This window comes from Primulina eburnea, chromosome 5 (assembly GCF_022965805.1).
Source record: "Primulina eburnea isolate SZY01 chromosome 5, ASM2296580v1, whole genome shotgun sequence".
Classification (NCBI taxonomy): domain Eukaryota; kingdom Viridiplantae; phylum Streptophyta; class Magnoliopsida; order Lamiales; family Gesneriaceae; genus Primulina; species Primulina eburnea.
Genome location: NC_133105.1, coordinates 281241 through 293954, shown reverse-complemented (window position 1 = coordinate 293954; position 12714 = coordinate 281241). Strand labels below are relative to the sequence as shown.

Below are 12714 nucleotides of genomic sequence, written 5' to 3'. Positions count from 1 at the left end.
TCTAACCAGAGTCATGCTTATGGAAGAGTCTAATCAACTATTTTGGAAAGAAAATTCCTAACAGAATAGGGACGGTTATAGAATAAATCTAGAAAGTGACATTTAGCGACGGTTTTTAGGTTTTATTAATAACCGTCGTCGACTTAATTTGTTAGCGACGGTTGTTTAAAACCGTCGCTCATAGCGACGGTTTTGTACAAATATATCCCGTCGCTAATAGCGACGGTTGTTAACAAAGTGTCGCCGACTCAGATCGGCGATAGTTTGTTAAAAACCGTTGCTATTGGCGACGGTTTATCTCGATACCGTCGCAGAGGGCGACGGCTATTAAAAAACCGTCGCTACGATTCTCTATATACAGAGGTTCGCGAACATTTTCTTCAGCGATTTTCGCCTTTCTTATCTGGTAGTAGCGAAACTCTGTCAATTTTTTCGCAGTTCCGGTTTTTATTACTTTCTTATTAACATTTTTTCGTATTCATTTTGTAGATTTGCCCGTCGGTGTGATCTTCCAGCGTTACGTGGATCTGCATATCTTCGCGCAAGTCAGGTTTTTAAAGTGTTTTCTTTACAGAAAATTTAATATTTAATTTTAATTTTTGCGCAATAGTTTATTTATGAATTTTAGTGTAGTATTTTATTTATGAATTTTAGGGTTAGTATATAAAATTTTTTAAATGTTAATTATGAATTTTGTTTACACGTCAAATTTTAGAAGTAGATGATCTATTTTAAGAATGAATTCAAATAAAACGTATAAAAATAATTTTTTTTGAGAGAATAGATATACATTTTAAAGTTGATATACAATGCGATATATTTCCGTTGATTGAATGAACTATTTATTTATTATTTTGTCTGAATTCAATTGAATGTGCTATTGGTTAAGTGAGAGATATAAAAAGCCCAAAACAGAAAATTTTGGTCCAACGCTATATGGCCAAATCATATAGAACCACATCTCAAGCTGTGGGGCTGTAACATCCCTTACGCGCTGTTGTTTTTCTCGTTCTCTTATTTTCTCTATACTTTTGTCTGTAGCTTGATTTTAAGTTTTCGGCTTTTTTCCTGGGAAAAAATTGGTCACTTCTATTCTGTTTTGGGGAATTCTGGATTTTGCTAGGGTTTCTATTGATTTTTTCTTTGGCATGTGAACATATTTAATTTAATTTAATTTTTTTTATCGAGGTTTGCTTCTGCAAATTGTTAAATTTTACCTGTAATGGTTGCATCGATGAGAAAAATTATTACATCTGGCTTAATAATCCCTATAATGTTTTTTAATAATAAAGAAAATGTGCTTCCAAAAATATTCTTAATTTTTTTGTGCTTTTGGTCTTGAGATAGGTCGACTATTAAATTTAGCTGTATGGCGAATGTGAATTGTTCCCCAAGCTTGATCATTTGCAACGGAATTTGACTATTAATGAAAATTAGGAGTAAAAATATACTTTCATTTTTGGTTTTATGTGGTGAATATCTGACTTTGAAACCTCCACAGTTTGCTGATTTCATGGAAGTAGGAGAGAGTGTGTTGGACACAATTTACGATGACGAAGGTATTGAGGATGGCCAAGATGTTGAGATGCCAGATGTTGAAGAGGGTGAGTTACTTGAACCTATTTCAAAGGCTGAATCAGGAGTAAGCTGTAATGTTGAAGTTAATCAGGTTTCCAACAAGAGGAATTCAAGACGTAAGAAGAAGAAAAAGAAAAACAAGCAAAAGACAGACAACGATATTAGTCCAAATGTTACTGATATCAACAGGTTTGAAACATTTTGAAGCAAGATTTTGTTCATTTTATAGTATCCCTTTGGCGTTATTTCTTCGTCGTATTTTTTTGGTTATCTATTGTCATTCATAGCTTTATGTTACACTATTTTTGTATGACATGGTGGCCTTAGAAGTTGCTATATCACTTATAGAGAGGAAAATAGAATTCTGTACCTTTTTGTGTTGATAAACGAACACCATCACAGACGCAGACTGCTTCTCTATATTCTGGACATGTACTCTATAGTCCGCCTATTGACAAGGATTTATATTTTTTGATGCAGTGTTTTCTAACTTTGCTAGCTTCAAATTCAACATTTCCCTGTTTTTACGATTATTTTCATTTTTTGGTGACTATTTCCTTGGTATAAATATTTGTAGGTTTGTTTTAAATGCGTGTAAGCGTTTGAGAGAGAGGAAATCTTATCTTATGTATACTGCTGTTGGTTGTCTTGGCGTCTCTGCTTTGAGTGATCTCGTCAAAGAGGTAAGACTTTGTTGTGTTGTGTTGTTTTGTTGTACCACTTCATCTCTGGCCACCTATTGCTGATGATCTTCATTTTAAATTTACAAATTGTACTAAACTTGACTTTGACGGTTTGAACGGTGCTGTAGTTAGAGAATTTTGCTTGAATGATTCGCATGTTTATGATCTCTTAATTGATTAAGTTACTTGAGGGAGTTATTGCACTTACGCTGCAGTGCGATGCAAGATTTACAATCTAAAAATTGGATAAAGTGCGTTTGATAAAAAACCGACTTAGCCGACATTTGGCTTTCTCATTACAATGCAACGCGTTTTTTCTACATGGTTCCAATACTTGTTTTGGTGACAAAATGATGCACGTTAATATTAGAACTTATCCCTATTTGGATGAACTTTGATATGTGTTTACTTGGTGGGGCATCGTGCTTTAGGTTTTATGACATCATTATCATAGACTAACCATGCTGCTATCATCTTTGAACCCTTTCCGACTTATCTCGTACTGCTAACTAATGAAAAGTATTAGAATCTGTCACTAGTACCGTACTGTTTTGGTAAAACCTGGAATTGCCCCTTGGTATTGTGATTAAATGTGAGATTCTGGTTAACCATCTTTTTCTACAACTTTTAGGGATATAGTCTACTTCCTTCCCCCTCCTTAGTTCTGATTCTCAGTATTGTTTTCCCTCAATCGCAGATTCTTTTGGCTGAAGATTTTCTTGCTATTGTTCTCCTGAAACTTTGATCTGAGAATTGAGATAGCTTCTTGATTAACGACTCATAAATTTTTTTATGAAGGTTGATATTTTTGAGCTTATAACCTGTGAATGGCTGAACATCACTATTGACCTTTCGGTTTTTTCAAGATCTTAGTTCTCCATATTGATAGGATTATTATTAGTTTCCTTTTTCTCTGACTTTTTTTTTTATTTCTCACGCATCACTGAAAAAAAATGTTACATTGAACATGAACGTGCAGGTTGATGCCATTCAGGCCTGTGGAGGTCAGAAGACTGCTGATGGTGGCCGTTTTCGTAATGGTGGTGGCATATTGTGGAATATCATCAAAGCTCGTGATCCAAATGCTTACAAAGAGATCATGAGAAAGGGGAAAGAATTTGAGGTGCACTTTCTACACTTGTATTCTATTTATTTATTTGACCTTTTACATATGCACTCACTTTATGTGATTCAAGTACTAAATTGCTTGCTTAAAACCAATTTCTTCATCACTATTCCTACCGGTTTGCCATTGACAATATTTGTATTTTATTACGGTCTAATCATGATTTATCTGTTTGTTTTCCCTCGTATATCTGCAACCAATACATGCATCACATAGACTATAATCGAGTTAGTAACAATTTGGTATGATACTTGTTGCAGAAGCAATTCAAGCAGCATCATCAAAATAAGCAAGCACATGCACAACAATCAGAATCTTCTTCTGAAAGAATGGTTCTCAATACCGTTAACCAGATTAAACCCAAGATATCGAATGGTCTGGAGCTTTTGTCACATGATCAGAACCAGCTTGAACAGTCCTCTACCGAAGAGAAACGTACGTCTGTTCATAATCGAATACGAAGGCCAGTTACATACGACGATCTTCTCGAAGGAGAGGATCCCAAAGATGGATAGAACTTGTGATCGAACCATTTTAATTTGAAAGTCCGTGAACTTCATCCGAATCCTCTTTCTACACCTTTTTTGGGAACTAGGTCTATTAGTGTTGATTATTTTCCTTTTCACGCCTCTTGGATGGAGGAATGACCAGAAACATGAAGGTTGGCTTAATGCTTGTTTCTTCATGTATTTCAATTTTTTGGGGTTATACTATGATGATTCTCGTTACACTTTCTTTTGTTTTTAAAAAAATTCTACTTTATGCATGTGTACATGATCCTAAAATAGACGCCAATAAACTATTATTATTATATAATCGTTTTTCATCTTTCAAAAACATTACAAACACCAGCAACGACCAATATTCACTTCCAACTCTATCTTACTGTCATAGAGTACGTTTCAGGTTCTAATGAGCAAGTTTTGTCACACCCAAGTGACCAATGGACGATAATGAGCTAGAGAACTAACTATGCATACTCAAGAATCTGAACTCTCAAATTTTATCATGCATTCATCTTATCCAAGAAGAGGCAAATGACAGTGCAGTCATCTCTCTTTGAGTTCGGAAACCTACGTTTCCATGTAGCAATTGTTGCATCCACCACTGACTTTGCTGCTACCTCTTCGCTATGTGCAGCAGAAACTATTGCAATAACATCTTCGTTACTTAATACGTCCCACACCTGAAAAAAAAAGTCACAAATTTGGTAAATTAGTTCAATTATATTTCGATTTATATCATCGTGACCGTGATAACTTATACATAAGGTTTTATATGATATGTGGTAGAAAGTAAGAACCAACAACTTTTTGATACATTTTTAATGCAGAAATTAGTTTTGTATTTTGGTGGGTTTTTTGTTTTTACCCCATCACTGGCCAGAACAAGAAACTGATCATTTGGAGATAAATTGATAAGAGATATCAGGGATTGCAATTATGCCATGGTACTTGAGCACAAAGTCTCCAAAAGCTCGCGACATGGCAAGGCCTGGAGAGTCATCATGAGGAAGCCATACTCTCTGAATATGCGGTACTTCTTTCAGTTCCAGTACTCTGCCGTTGCACTTCCTTATTCGCTCAGCTTCGGCTGGAAAACAAAATTTTTATTTGGTAAATATTAGCATCGTTGATACACAAGCAGAACCGTGTTGCGTAGATATTTTCGGGGAAATTCTGTCTAGCATACATCTTTAGATCGATTCAAGGGTGTTTACTGGATCGAAACCAAAATGTCTACGTTGGCAAAAACCTACTTTTTATTGGGTTTCTTGGTTTATATGCATTTATTTTTTTTTATCATTTCTATCATGGAAAAGAATCTTACAGGGTAATCCTGGCTTGAAATCAGTAGTTAACTGAATCGCCGCAATCCCTTTCTCGGTTTTTGTTCCTAAAACTGCCCTCGAATCGCCTAAATTCGCAATAATTATATCTTCACCCTGTAGGGGGGAAAAAGGGAATACCATGTAATTCCTCCAAACATTAATCAAATACCTCTAATTTGTCCTACGCATTCAGATAATATTTGTTTACAATACCTGTTGGACAGCAACAACGGCGGTAGTTCCACTGCAAGAACAGTCCAAACTGTCAAGAATCTTGACTTCCTTATCCATTGCTTTGAATGCACTCAAACATGCCTCTTTCCATTTAAAGAAATTCTTAGTTGGTTCTGATTTATCATAGATCGTTTTGAGCAATATTTGTTGGAGACGAGGCGATCTTTGCTATGGCATTTCTCTGGTTTAGCAGCAGAGAAGGTAACCTGTTTCTCACTAGCTTGCTTACCATGTGTCCGTTTTTTCCATGTCCATCAAAAACTCCACAAAATGCTCCATCTTCAATGCCATAGCCCTGCATAAGTGCCACGAAGTTTAGTATCGCTCCAGCGTTCAACTAAATTACACCATATATTCACCTGTTAATTAGGATGGATTAGAATCTCATTTGATAATATTAAAATCTTCACAAATGGGATTAGAGAATCAACAGCCTCTCAAGTCTCAACAAACTGTTCAGTTCAAACTATATGTATTTGAAAACATGTTATAAGACTGAAAATTCCATGTATCCAAATCATCTTTGGAATATACTTAAATGAGAAACCAGTGGACTAGGCGATCGAACAAAGACAATCTTCCCCTGTAACATACAGAATTTTCATGGCCATAAGAATCATCATGTATTTCTGATGAAGAAACAGATGCACAGATTCCCATTTTTTGTTTTTTCAACGCTCGAAAGTTTTCTTCTTGTGCATATACTTTAGAATCCAACAAATGGAGGAGAAGGCCCCATATATAGGGAATTGTGGACCATGGAATATACAGATTTGTATACTTGAAAGAGTGCTAGTGGCATTTAATAAGTTTAAAAACCCAATCTTTTTCAATAATTGATAGTTTTTAATTATTTATGAGTAACCCGAGATTCATTTCAAAGGGCATCTTAGGTGTACTTGTGTAGGATTCATCAGTTTGGGGATGTAATAACCACTAGTACTATTTAGTTTGATTTTATAAAGTTTGGAAGAAAAGCTCTGGCCAAGCTTTAGAAAGTGATCCTGTTTTAAATTCGACAATCTTTTGAAAAATTATGATGAAAAAATAAATAAGATAAGATATATATTTTAATCAGAGACGTGTTGTGAATTGTGATAAAGATTTCGTTAATCGATGCATAAAAAGATTACTCGATTCTCTGTTATATATTTATTACATGTTGGTGGCTAGTTACGTTTTCATTTGAAATAATTAGTGTTTTTATTTAATAATAATAATATAATAATTCGACCTTGCATCACAAAAACGGATCTATGTATGTATAGTTTGGCTCCAACCAATTGAATAATTAATTTCATCTAATTAAGCCGACTCAGTTTAATTTTAATTAAGATCTAAATAAAAATCCGATGAAAAGGTCTTAACGAATACGAAAAATCCATAGTTGGAATGGTGAACGTTGACTTTTTTTGCATTTTCTGAAACGAGTGAGTTTCATGTGATATCGTCTCACGGATCTTAATCTGTGAGACCGCTTAATCTGTGAGACGGGTCAACTCTACCCATATTCATAATAAAAAGTAATACTCTTAGCATAAAAAGTAATACTTTTTAATGGATGACCCAAATAAAAGATCTGTCTCACAAATATGACCCGTGAGACCATCTCACACAAGTTTTTGCCTTTTGAAAAATGAAAACCAAATCCTAAATGAAGATAGATAGATAGGCTTTCAAATCTTTGGAAAGTGGCGACTGATAACTACAAAAATTTGATCGGTAAAGATAAGAAATATATTTAAAAATAAAATAAAAATTGAAATATGACAAATTCAGAATACAGATTCCTTCCAAGCACACAATCTACAGAATACAGATTCCTTCCATTTGTATAATCTCTTCTTTAAAGACGACATTCTTATTACATCCTAAATGGACTAGCATGCGCCACGACTTGTTTCAAATATGGGACTAGAGATTTGAGGCACTCTTTAAAACGCACACTATTTTAAAGTTGAACATACAACATACAAGCCTCCACGGTGAATCAATTCCAGACCATCTCATACAAAAAGCAATCCATTAATGCAACAGACTTTTAATTCTCCAAATAAGATAACACACTGAACCTGAGTTCAAAGATTCCTTTCATTCAATACCAATTTAACTTGGTTGACAACAAGGATAGCAACGATGATGAAGTTACAGACGACAAATTTACAAGGCCAAAAACATAGTTTCTAGTGACGTGATGAACTAAAAACGTTGATAGCTCATGCCATAACCCAAGACGGCAAGACCTCATCATATTAGCTGGATACAACTATATTATCATCTGTTGGAGCTGATTCTGCAACGGGAGACTTCTTTGTCAAAGATTTGGGTAAGTCTACATCATCTTGCATGCAACGCTGCTGTGGATGGGACAGAAGCACACACATGTGACGGAAAAGAGCTCGCGTCAGTCCTTGACCACTCTCAAATATGTATCCCTCGTACTCACTGATTCGTTCAAGGGCTTCCACCAGGGTATCATACACTGTTTGTGGGCAATTATCGGGTCCTGGTTTGTCATGCAGGTACATAACATCCAAGGTGAAGATTTTTTGAGATGTTGGCAGCTGGAATTGCGGCGGTGTCGATGACCTACAATAGAGTAAGATCTGAAATGGCATAAAACATGTAGAGTGTTAGCATGTAATTTTTGTTATAGAAAATATAGAATCATATAATACTATCAGAGAAGGTGTCTCTGGTTTGCTTTATCCGCAGTTTCTATTACAATTGGTTGAGTAGAGTAGTTAAATAAAACGCGTATATTGCTGATATCATTTCAGCAAAGCATGTGTTGTGAGGGGTGGAGCCGGGTTTGAATTTTGAAACACTCTCGATGAGGTCATACAATAAGTTTTCTGAGAAAAGTTAATCCCTCGTTATAAGTTTAGAACATACAGCATGGACATGTAAGAAGAATATACTAGGAAAGGTCACTAATAAAATTTCCGATAAACCACAAACCAAAGCAGGTGCAGTCATATAATATGGCTTGCAGGGAAATATTCCACCATTGTATGTGATGAACTAGATTGTTAAAAAGTACGAGAAAAGTTAAATTATTGTTCCTAACCACTCGGAAGATCCGATTCTGTGCTCGAGATTTCTTTGCTTCATGTGTCGATACTCTAAACAGTTGAGTCAGATCTGCATTGCTGGAAGATGAATCTACCGAGATTGCCCTTAGTGCTGCAACTGCGGAGCCAACGTCACTGCTAAACTCCTTTTGAAGCTTCACAAACAAAAATACGAGTTTTATAGTACTAAAAAATAAGCTTCACTGCTAAACTCCTTTTGATGCGGGCATAAGTTCATTAGGTAAAAAAACAAGTCTCAGAGCACCAAAAAAAAGGATAAAATCACAATGAATACACATAGTAATGACCAACACACACTTCATAGAAGTATAATGCCCAAAAAACTTCTAAAATCGTGCGGGGTCAATTTGAAACTACTGAGCCCCTCTAAGAGAGAAAACAATATTCTTCCTAACCCGAGCTTTCCTAGATAAATATTTTCCTCTATGTTCACCATGACAATTCACCCGAGCTTCCAATTAATCCTAGATAAATATTTTCCTCCACATTCACCATTAAAATTCACCCGAGCTTTCCTACATATTGCACTTTAGAACCATTATCTAAATTTCATCAAATGTAATTCAGCAAATATAAAAAAAAATATCTGGTAGAGCCAACGAAATTTCAACTTTCAACAGCTCAATAGCAACATATTGCCTCTTTAAATAACGAGGAACATGCCCACAAAAAAAAAAAAACTGAATAGAGCTCACAAATCACCGAGAAAGTCAAGATCTTTACACTTGAGTACATGAGTACATTATCACCACCCACTCCACTCACAATCGAACCGATTCACATTCTGGAAAGTTGTATGATTAGCAACGAACCAACCTCAATTTTTTGGTCACTAATTTATAAAATCTAGATTTTTGCTTCAATTCAAAGAATTACGCTCGTGTTAGGACAAGTATGATATAAGTTAGATTTAATGCTAGAAGAAGGAGACATGCGAAAATTGAGAAGGGAACGAATACCCAATAAGTGGATTTTGCAAGGGCGGCAAAAGCAAATCGATGATCGGAGTTAATAGTTAACTTAGCATTAATGAACAAAAGTATCGCCTGCTTTATGGAGTCCAATCTCGTATACGGCCGCCCATTCGGCCCGTTCACCTTCATTTCCACCATGGTTTCTGGGCCCACGTCGATGCAGAAGAGTATGTCCTCACTCGAAAATACATCCGAAGGTAGTGTGAATCCGCCGCCGTGAAGGGACGGTGACGGCGGCGCTGCCGTGGGTGAGGCGGAGGTTTGGCCCCCTGTGACATCCATGCGTCTGTTTCTGTCTGACCTTTTTCTTTTCTTAGTTGGATCAAAATCGGGGCGTCCTTTTTTTAGTAGTTATGATATATTTTTAGAAAATGTAAAATCTATTTAGAAAGAAATGCAAAATCAATAATGTTCTATTTCAACGACCAAGTCTAAACACTAGATAAAAAAGAAATAGATTATAATTATAAAAAATATATAGAGTAGATCTCTTGTGAGATGTTATCACGAATCTTAATCTGTAATCCTACCGATATTTACAATAAAAAGTAATACTATTTTGCGAAAAAATAATATTTTTTCATGAATAATACAAATAAGATATCCGTCTAATAAAATATGATCCGTGAGACAGTCTCACAATTTTGCTCAAATATATTCATTTTTACGAGCAGACAACACACCAATTTTGTTAAATTATTAAAAAAGAATTGTTAACTGTATTTGATTTAAATAGAATTTGAAGAACTTGAAGAGAAAAATGGGTTTGGAAGAGTGGTGTGGACTGACATCCAAATCTCCTCCTATTATTGGGCTCTCTCTTTGGCCCAAATTGCCTCAAGATGTTCAAATGGATATGTGAGCCTAGATTTGGTCAAGGAAAGATTGAAGAGATATTTTTGAAACAAAGGCAATTAAATATATTATGCAAAAACTAAAGGAAGGAAAGAGAATATGAAATTTCAAAACACAAGTTGGATGAATATTGGAGAACAATGTGACCCGGCCCGGCCCGGCCCGGCCCGGCCCACGAGCACATACATTTACTTGTACTGGGACAAGCAGCTGCTTCAAAAATGGCAGACAAGCCAAGCAGAGCGTTGCTATTGTACGGAGACGGATTAGCTGGATCGATTGGCCCCGATCACACTCACCTCCATTCCTTTGCGTCGCGGGCCTGTTGTGGCTTCTTGGCCCTCCCTCATACTCCTCCTCCAGGTCCTGCTTTAAGATTTCTTGTTTTTATTTCATCCGCCTCTTTTATTTTCATTTGTTATATTAATTGATCAAGAATAACCTAAAAATTGAAAATTTCTCCTGGATCATGTACCTCTGAAATATCGAATTGGGTAGAAGACATTTTTCTGAACATATTGTAAACATGTCGAGGCTTTCCTTTCGTCTGTATTTATTCATTCTCGAGAAATTCTTATTTCGTTTGTTGTTCTACAAATTTACTTGGAGATTATATTGCAGGAAATGAGGATGCGAGAATAATTAGGGAGTTTTTGGAGTTGCTAGATGCAAATGAAGCATTTGACAATGCGGTGAGACACTAAGACTACTCGAGACTGCTGTTTTATATCAGTACTGAATTTTACCAGTCCTTGCAATGATCACATAGGTAATGAAGCTACAGTGCCTAACAATTCCTTTTATGATGCGCCAGGATGCAGAAGTGTTATTTGAACATAAATCTCAAGAAAAGTGTGAATGCCTGACCATAAGAGAGAGGTTGAGTACTCCATTCAAATTCCTTCATCTAGCAATGAAATGTGAATTTGTCTTTATTTTTCAGTATAACGCAAAACAAAAAAAAATAAAAAAATAAAAACCTTGTCCCCTGGAATTCACCTCTTGGTATTCGATTTCAGGTTCATGGGAATGAAGGCTGCTGTGATCACTGACAATTTCAGTTTGAAAATTATTGGAGACAAACTTGGGTTAACCGTGTTCCAATGGAAGGAACTATGCAAAGACAGTCATTCTCAGGTCGGGATGCCGGATTTAGCCTCGGGAATACTGGGATTGCTTGGATTCGAAGAAGGGAAGACATTAAACACCAGCCAGTTTGATCTAGTTTTTGCGCATATTGGTGCAAACAAAAAGATTCTCGATTCAAAAGAGATTGAACTTGTAAACAATTTGGCTGGTGAAGTAACGAAAATTGCAGTATCTGGAATCAATATAAATTCTCGTTTGCACATGTCTATTATAATGAGCTATGGATCTGCCCTTGGGGATGACCTTTTAAATTTTTCCTTACCTTGTACTGATTCCATAGCATGTAGAGAACTTTCATCGGTAGCCCCTCGCCAAAGTTACACAGTGAAAGGAGGAAAACCGAGGGAAAATTTTAGGTGAGTGAGATATTAGCGAGTTTCTTATATTATTTCCTGAGCATTAGTTGTTCATATGATAAAATTATTTACAGGCACCACTACCCCATGCTGCTTGCTCAGTTTCAGAATGCCGTGACTCGCAAGGATATGGTGGAGATGTTTTCTTTTAGAGATTTTGAAGCGGTACATAGCAAACTTTCTTTGGATGTGGGCACTTAATAAATTTCTGATTTGAATTAAAATTTGAATTCGTTCAATGCAGAATGGAGGAAACCTCGTTATACCTGCTGATAGATTATTACATGAAGTAGCTTTCAAACTTTGGAAGTCTCCAAAGTATGGAGCATAAATGTTGGTTAGGTATAAAGCTGTTGCAGGTAACAAACATAAGACATGAGCTACCTCGCTATCTTCACCTCTAGAAGGCCTTCAGTGTTTTTGGGATATTCTGCTGATCAGATTTTTCTCTTGTTTTTCATTTCAATTCCAAATAAATGTCTTATGTTTAAAGCGTATTCTTAGTAACTTTATGTCTATCGGAATCCTCTCACGACTGTGATTTGACCTCATACTTTACCAGTTTGTTTCCTTTTCATCACAAATCACCAGGTTTAGGTGCCCTGTAAGAATTGAAAATCAAAAGTTTCCAAACCTGCTGTAACCAAGTTGAAAGGGCAGACCTTTTTTCTATTTGGTGGGACATGATTAGATTGGATTTGAATCCCCTTGAGCTAGCTTTTGAGATAGAGTTAGACCAAGTACATGATCTTAATAGATTCAATGTCTTTTCTACTTCTTCGGAAGGACAAAATATGTATGTTGTGTTGTTTTTAAGTTTAACGGTGCCACGG

At 35.9% G+C, this 12714-nt stretch overlaps 4 protein-coding genes across 8 annotated transcripts; 2 read left to right on the top strand and 2 right to left on the bottom strand.

Moving 5' to 3' along the window:
* Positions 1 to 456: 456 nt before the first annotated feature.
* On the top strand, positions 457 to 4115 carry LOC140831955 (uncharacterized). The gene is made up of 5 exons (XM_073195684.1): positions 457 to 550; positions 1502 to 1767; positions 2156 to 2261; positions 3241 to 3384; positions 3648 to 4115. Exons 2-5 carry the CDS (start codon positions 1514 to 1516, stop codon positions 3900 to 3902), a joined length of 759 nt encoding a protein of 252 aa, XP_073051785.1. The 5' UTR covers positions 457 to 550; positions 1502 to 1513; the 3' UTR covers positions 3903 to 4115.
* A 98-nt stretch (positions 4116 to 4213) lies between these two features.
* Positions 4214 to 5973, bottom strand: LOC140831954 (probable protein phosphatase 2C 72). The gene is given in 6 exon segments (XM_073195683.1): positions 4214 to 4573; positions 4759 to 4801; positions 4803 to 4980; positions 5218 to 5332; positions 5432 to 5579; positions 5581 to 5973. Coding segments are annotated over 6 exon segments (837 nt in total). The 5' UTR covers positions 5754 to 5973; the 3' UTR covers positions 4214 to 4393.
* Positions 5974 to 7383: 1410 nt separating this feature from the next.
* On the bottom strand, positions 7384 to 9873 carry LOC140831953 (uncharacterized). The gene is made up of 3 exons (XM_073195681.1): positions 9507 to 9873; positions 8523 to 8681; positions 7384 to 8058 (listed from the first exon to the last, which is right to left on the bottom strand). The coding sequence occupies exons 1-3, from the start codon at positions 9801 to 9803 to the stop codon at positions 7705 to 7707; spliced, it is 810 nt and encodes a 269-aa protein (XP_073051782.1). The 5' UTR covers positions 9804 to 9873; the 3' UTR covers positions 7384 to 7704.
* Positions 9874 to 10515: 642 nt separating this feature from the next.
* On the top strand, positions 10516 to 12571 carry LOC140831951 (uncharacterized). Of its 5 annotated transcripts, XM_073195677.1 has the most exons (7): positions 10516 to 10739; positions 10998 to 11068; positions 11146 to 11255; positions 11396 to 11881; positions 11956 to 12046; positions 12126 to 12240; positions 12473 to 12571. In XM_073195677.1, the coding sequence occupies exons 1-6, from the start codon at positions 10598 to 10600 to the stop codon at positions 12210 to 12212; spliced, it is 987 nt and encodes a 328-aa protein (XP_073051778.1). In that variant the 5' UTR covers positions 10516 to 10597; the 3' UTR covers positions 12213 to 12240; positions 12473 to 12571. The 5 variants fall into 5 exon arrangements, with proteins under 5 accessions (XP_073051778.1, XP_073051779.1, XP_073051777.1 ...); XM_073195678.1 differs by having other exon boundaries at positions 10517 to 10734; positions 10996 to 11068; positions 12126 to 12571; XM_073195676.1 differs by having other exon boundaries at positions 10519 to 10739; positions 12126 to 12571.
* Positions 12572 to 12714: the final 143 nt, after the last annotated feature.

Excerpts from the sequence above, each read along its gene's own strand:
- LOC140831953 (XM_073195681.1), bottom strand. The coding sequence starts at position 9,803 with ATGGATGTCACAGGGGGCCAAACCTCCGCCTCACCCACGGCAGCGCCG. Across the intron at positions 8,682-9,506 it reads TTGCAAAATCCACTTATTGG|CTTCAAAAGGAGTTTAGCAG; the intron begins GTATTCGTTCCC and ends TTGTTTGTGAAG. Across the intron at positions 8,059-8,522 it reads AGAATCGGATCTTCCGAGTG|ATCTTACTCTATTGTAGGTC; the intron begins GTTAGGAACAAT and ends ATGCCATTTCAG.
- LOC140831955 (XM_073195684.1), top strand. The coding sequence starts at position 1,514 with ATGGAAGTAGGAGAGAGTGTGTTGGACACAATTTACGATGACGAAGGT. Across the intron at positions 1,768-2,155 it reads AATGTTACTGATATCAACAG|GTTTGTTTTAAATGCGTGTA; the intron begins GTTTGAAACATT and ends AAATATTTGTAG. Across the intron at positions 2,262-3,240 it reads TGAGTGATCTCGTCAAAGAG|GTTGATGCCATTCAGGCCTG; the intron begins GTAAGACTTTGT and ends ATGAACGTGCAG.
- LOC140831951 (XM_073195677.1), top strand. The coding sequence starts at position 10,598 with ATGGCAGACAAGCCAAGCAGAGCGTTGCTATTGTACGGAGACGGATTA. Across the intron at positions 11,256-11,395 it reads TGCCTGACCATAAGAGAGAG|GTTCATGGGAATGAAGGCTG; the intron begins GTTGAGTACTCC and ends ATTCGATTTCAG. Across the intron at positions 11,882-11,955 it reads AAACCGAGGGAAAATTTTAG|GCACCACTACCCCATGCTGC; the intron begins GTGAGTGAGATA and ends AATTATTTACAG.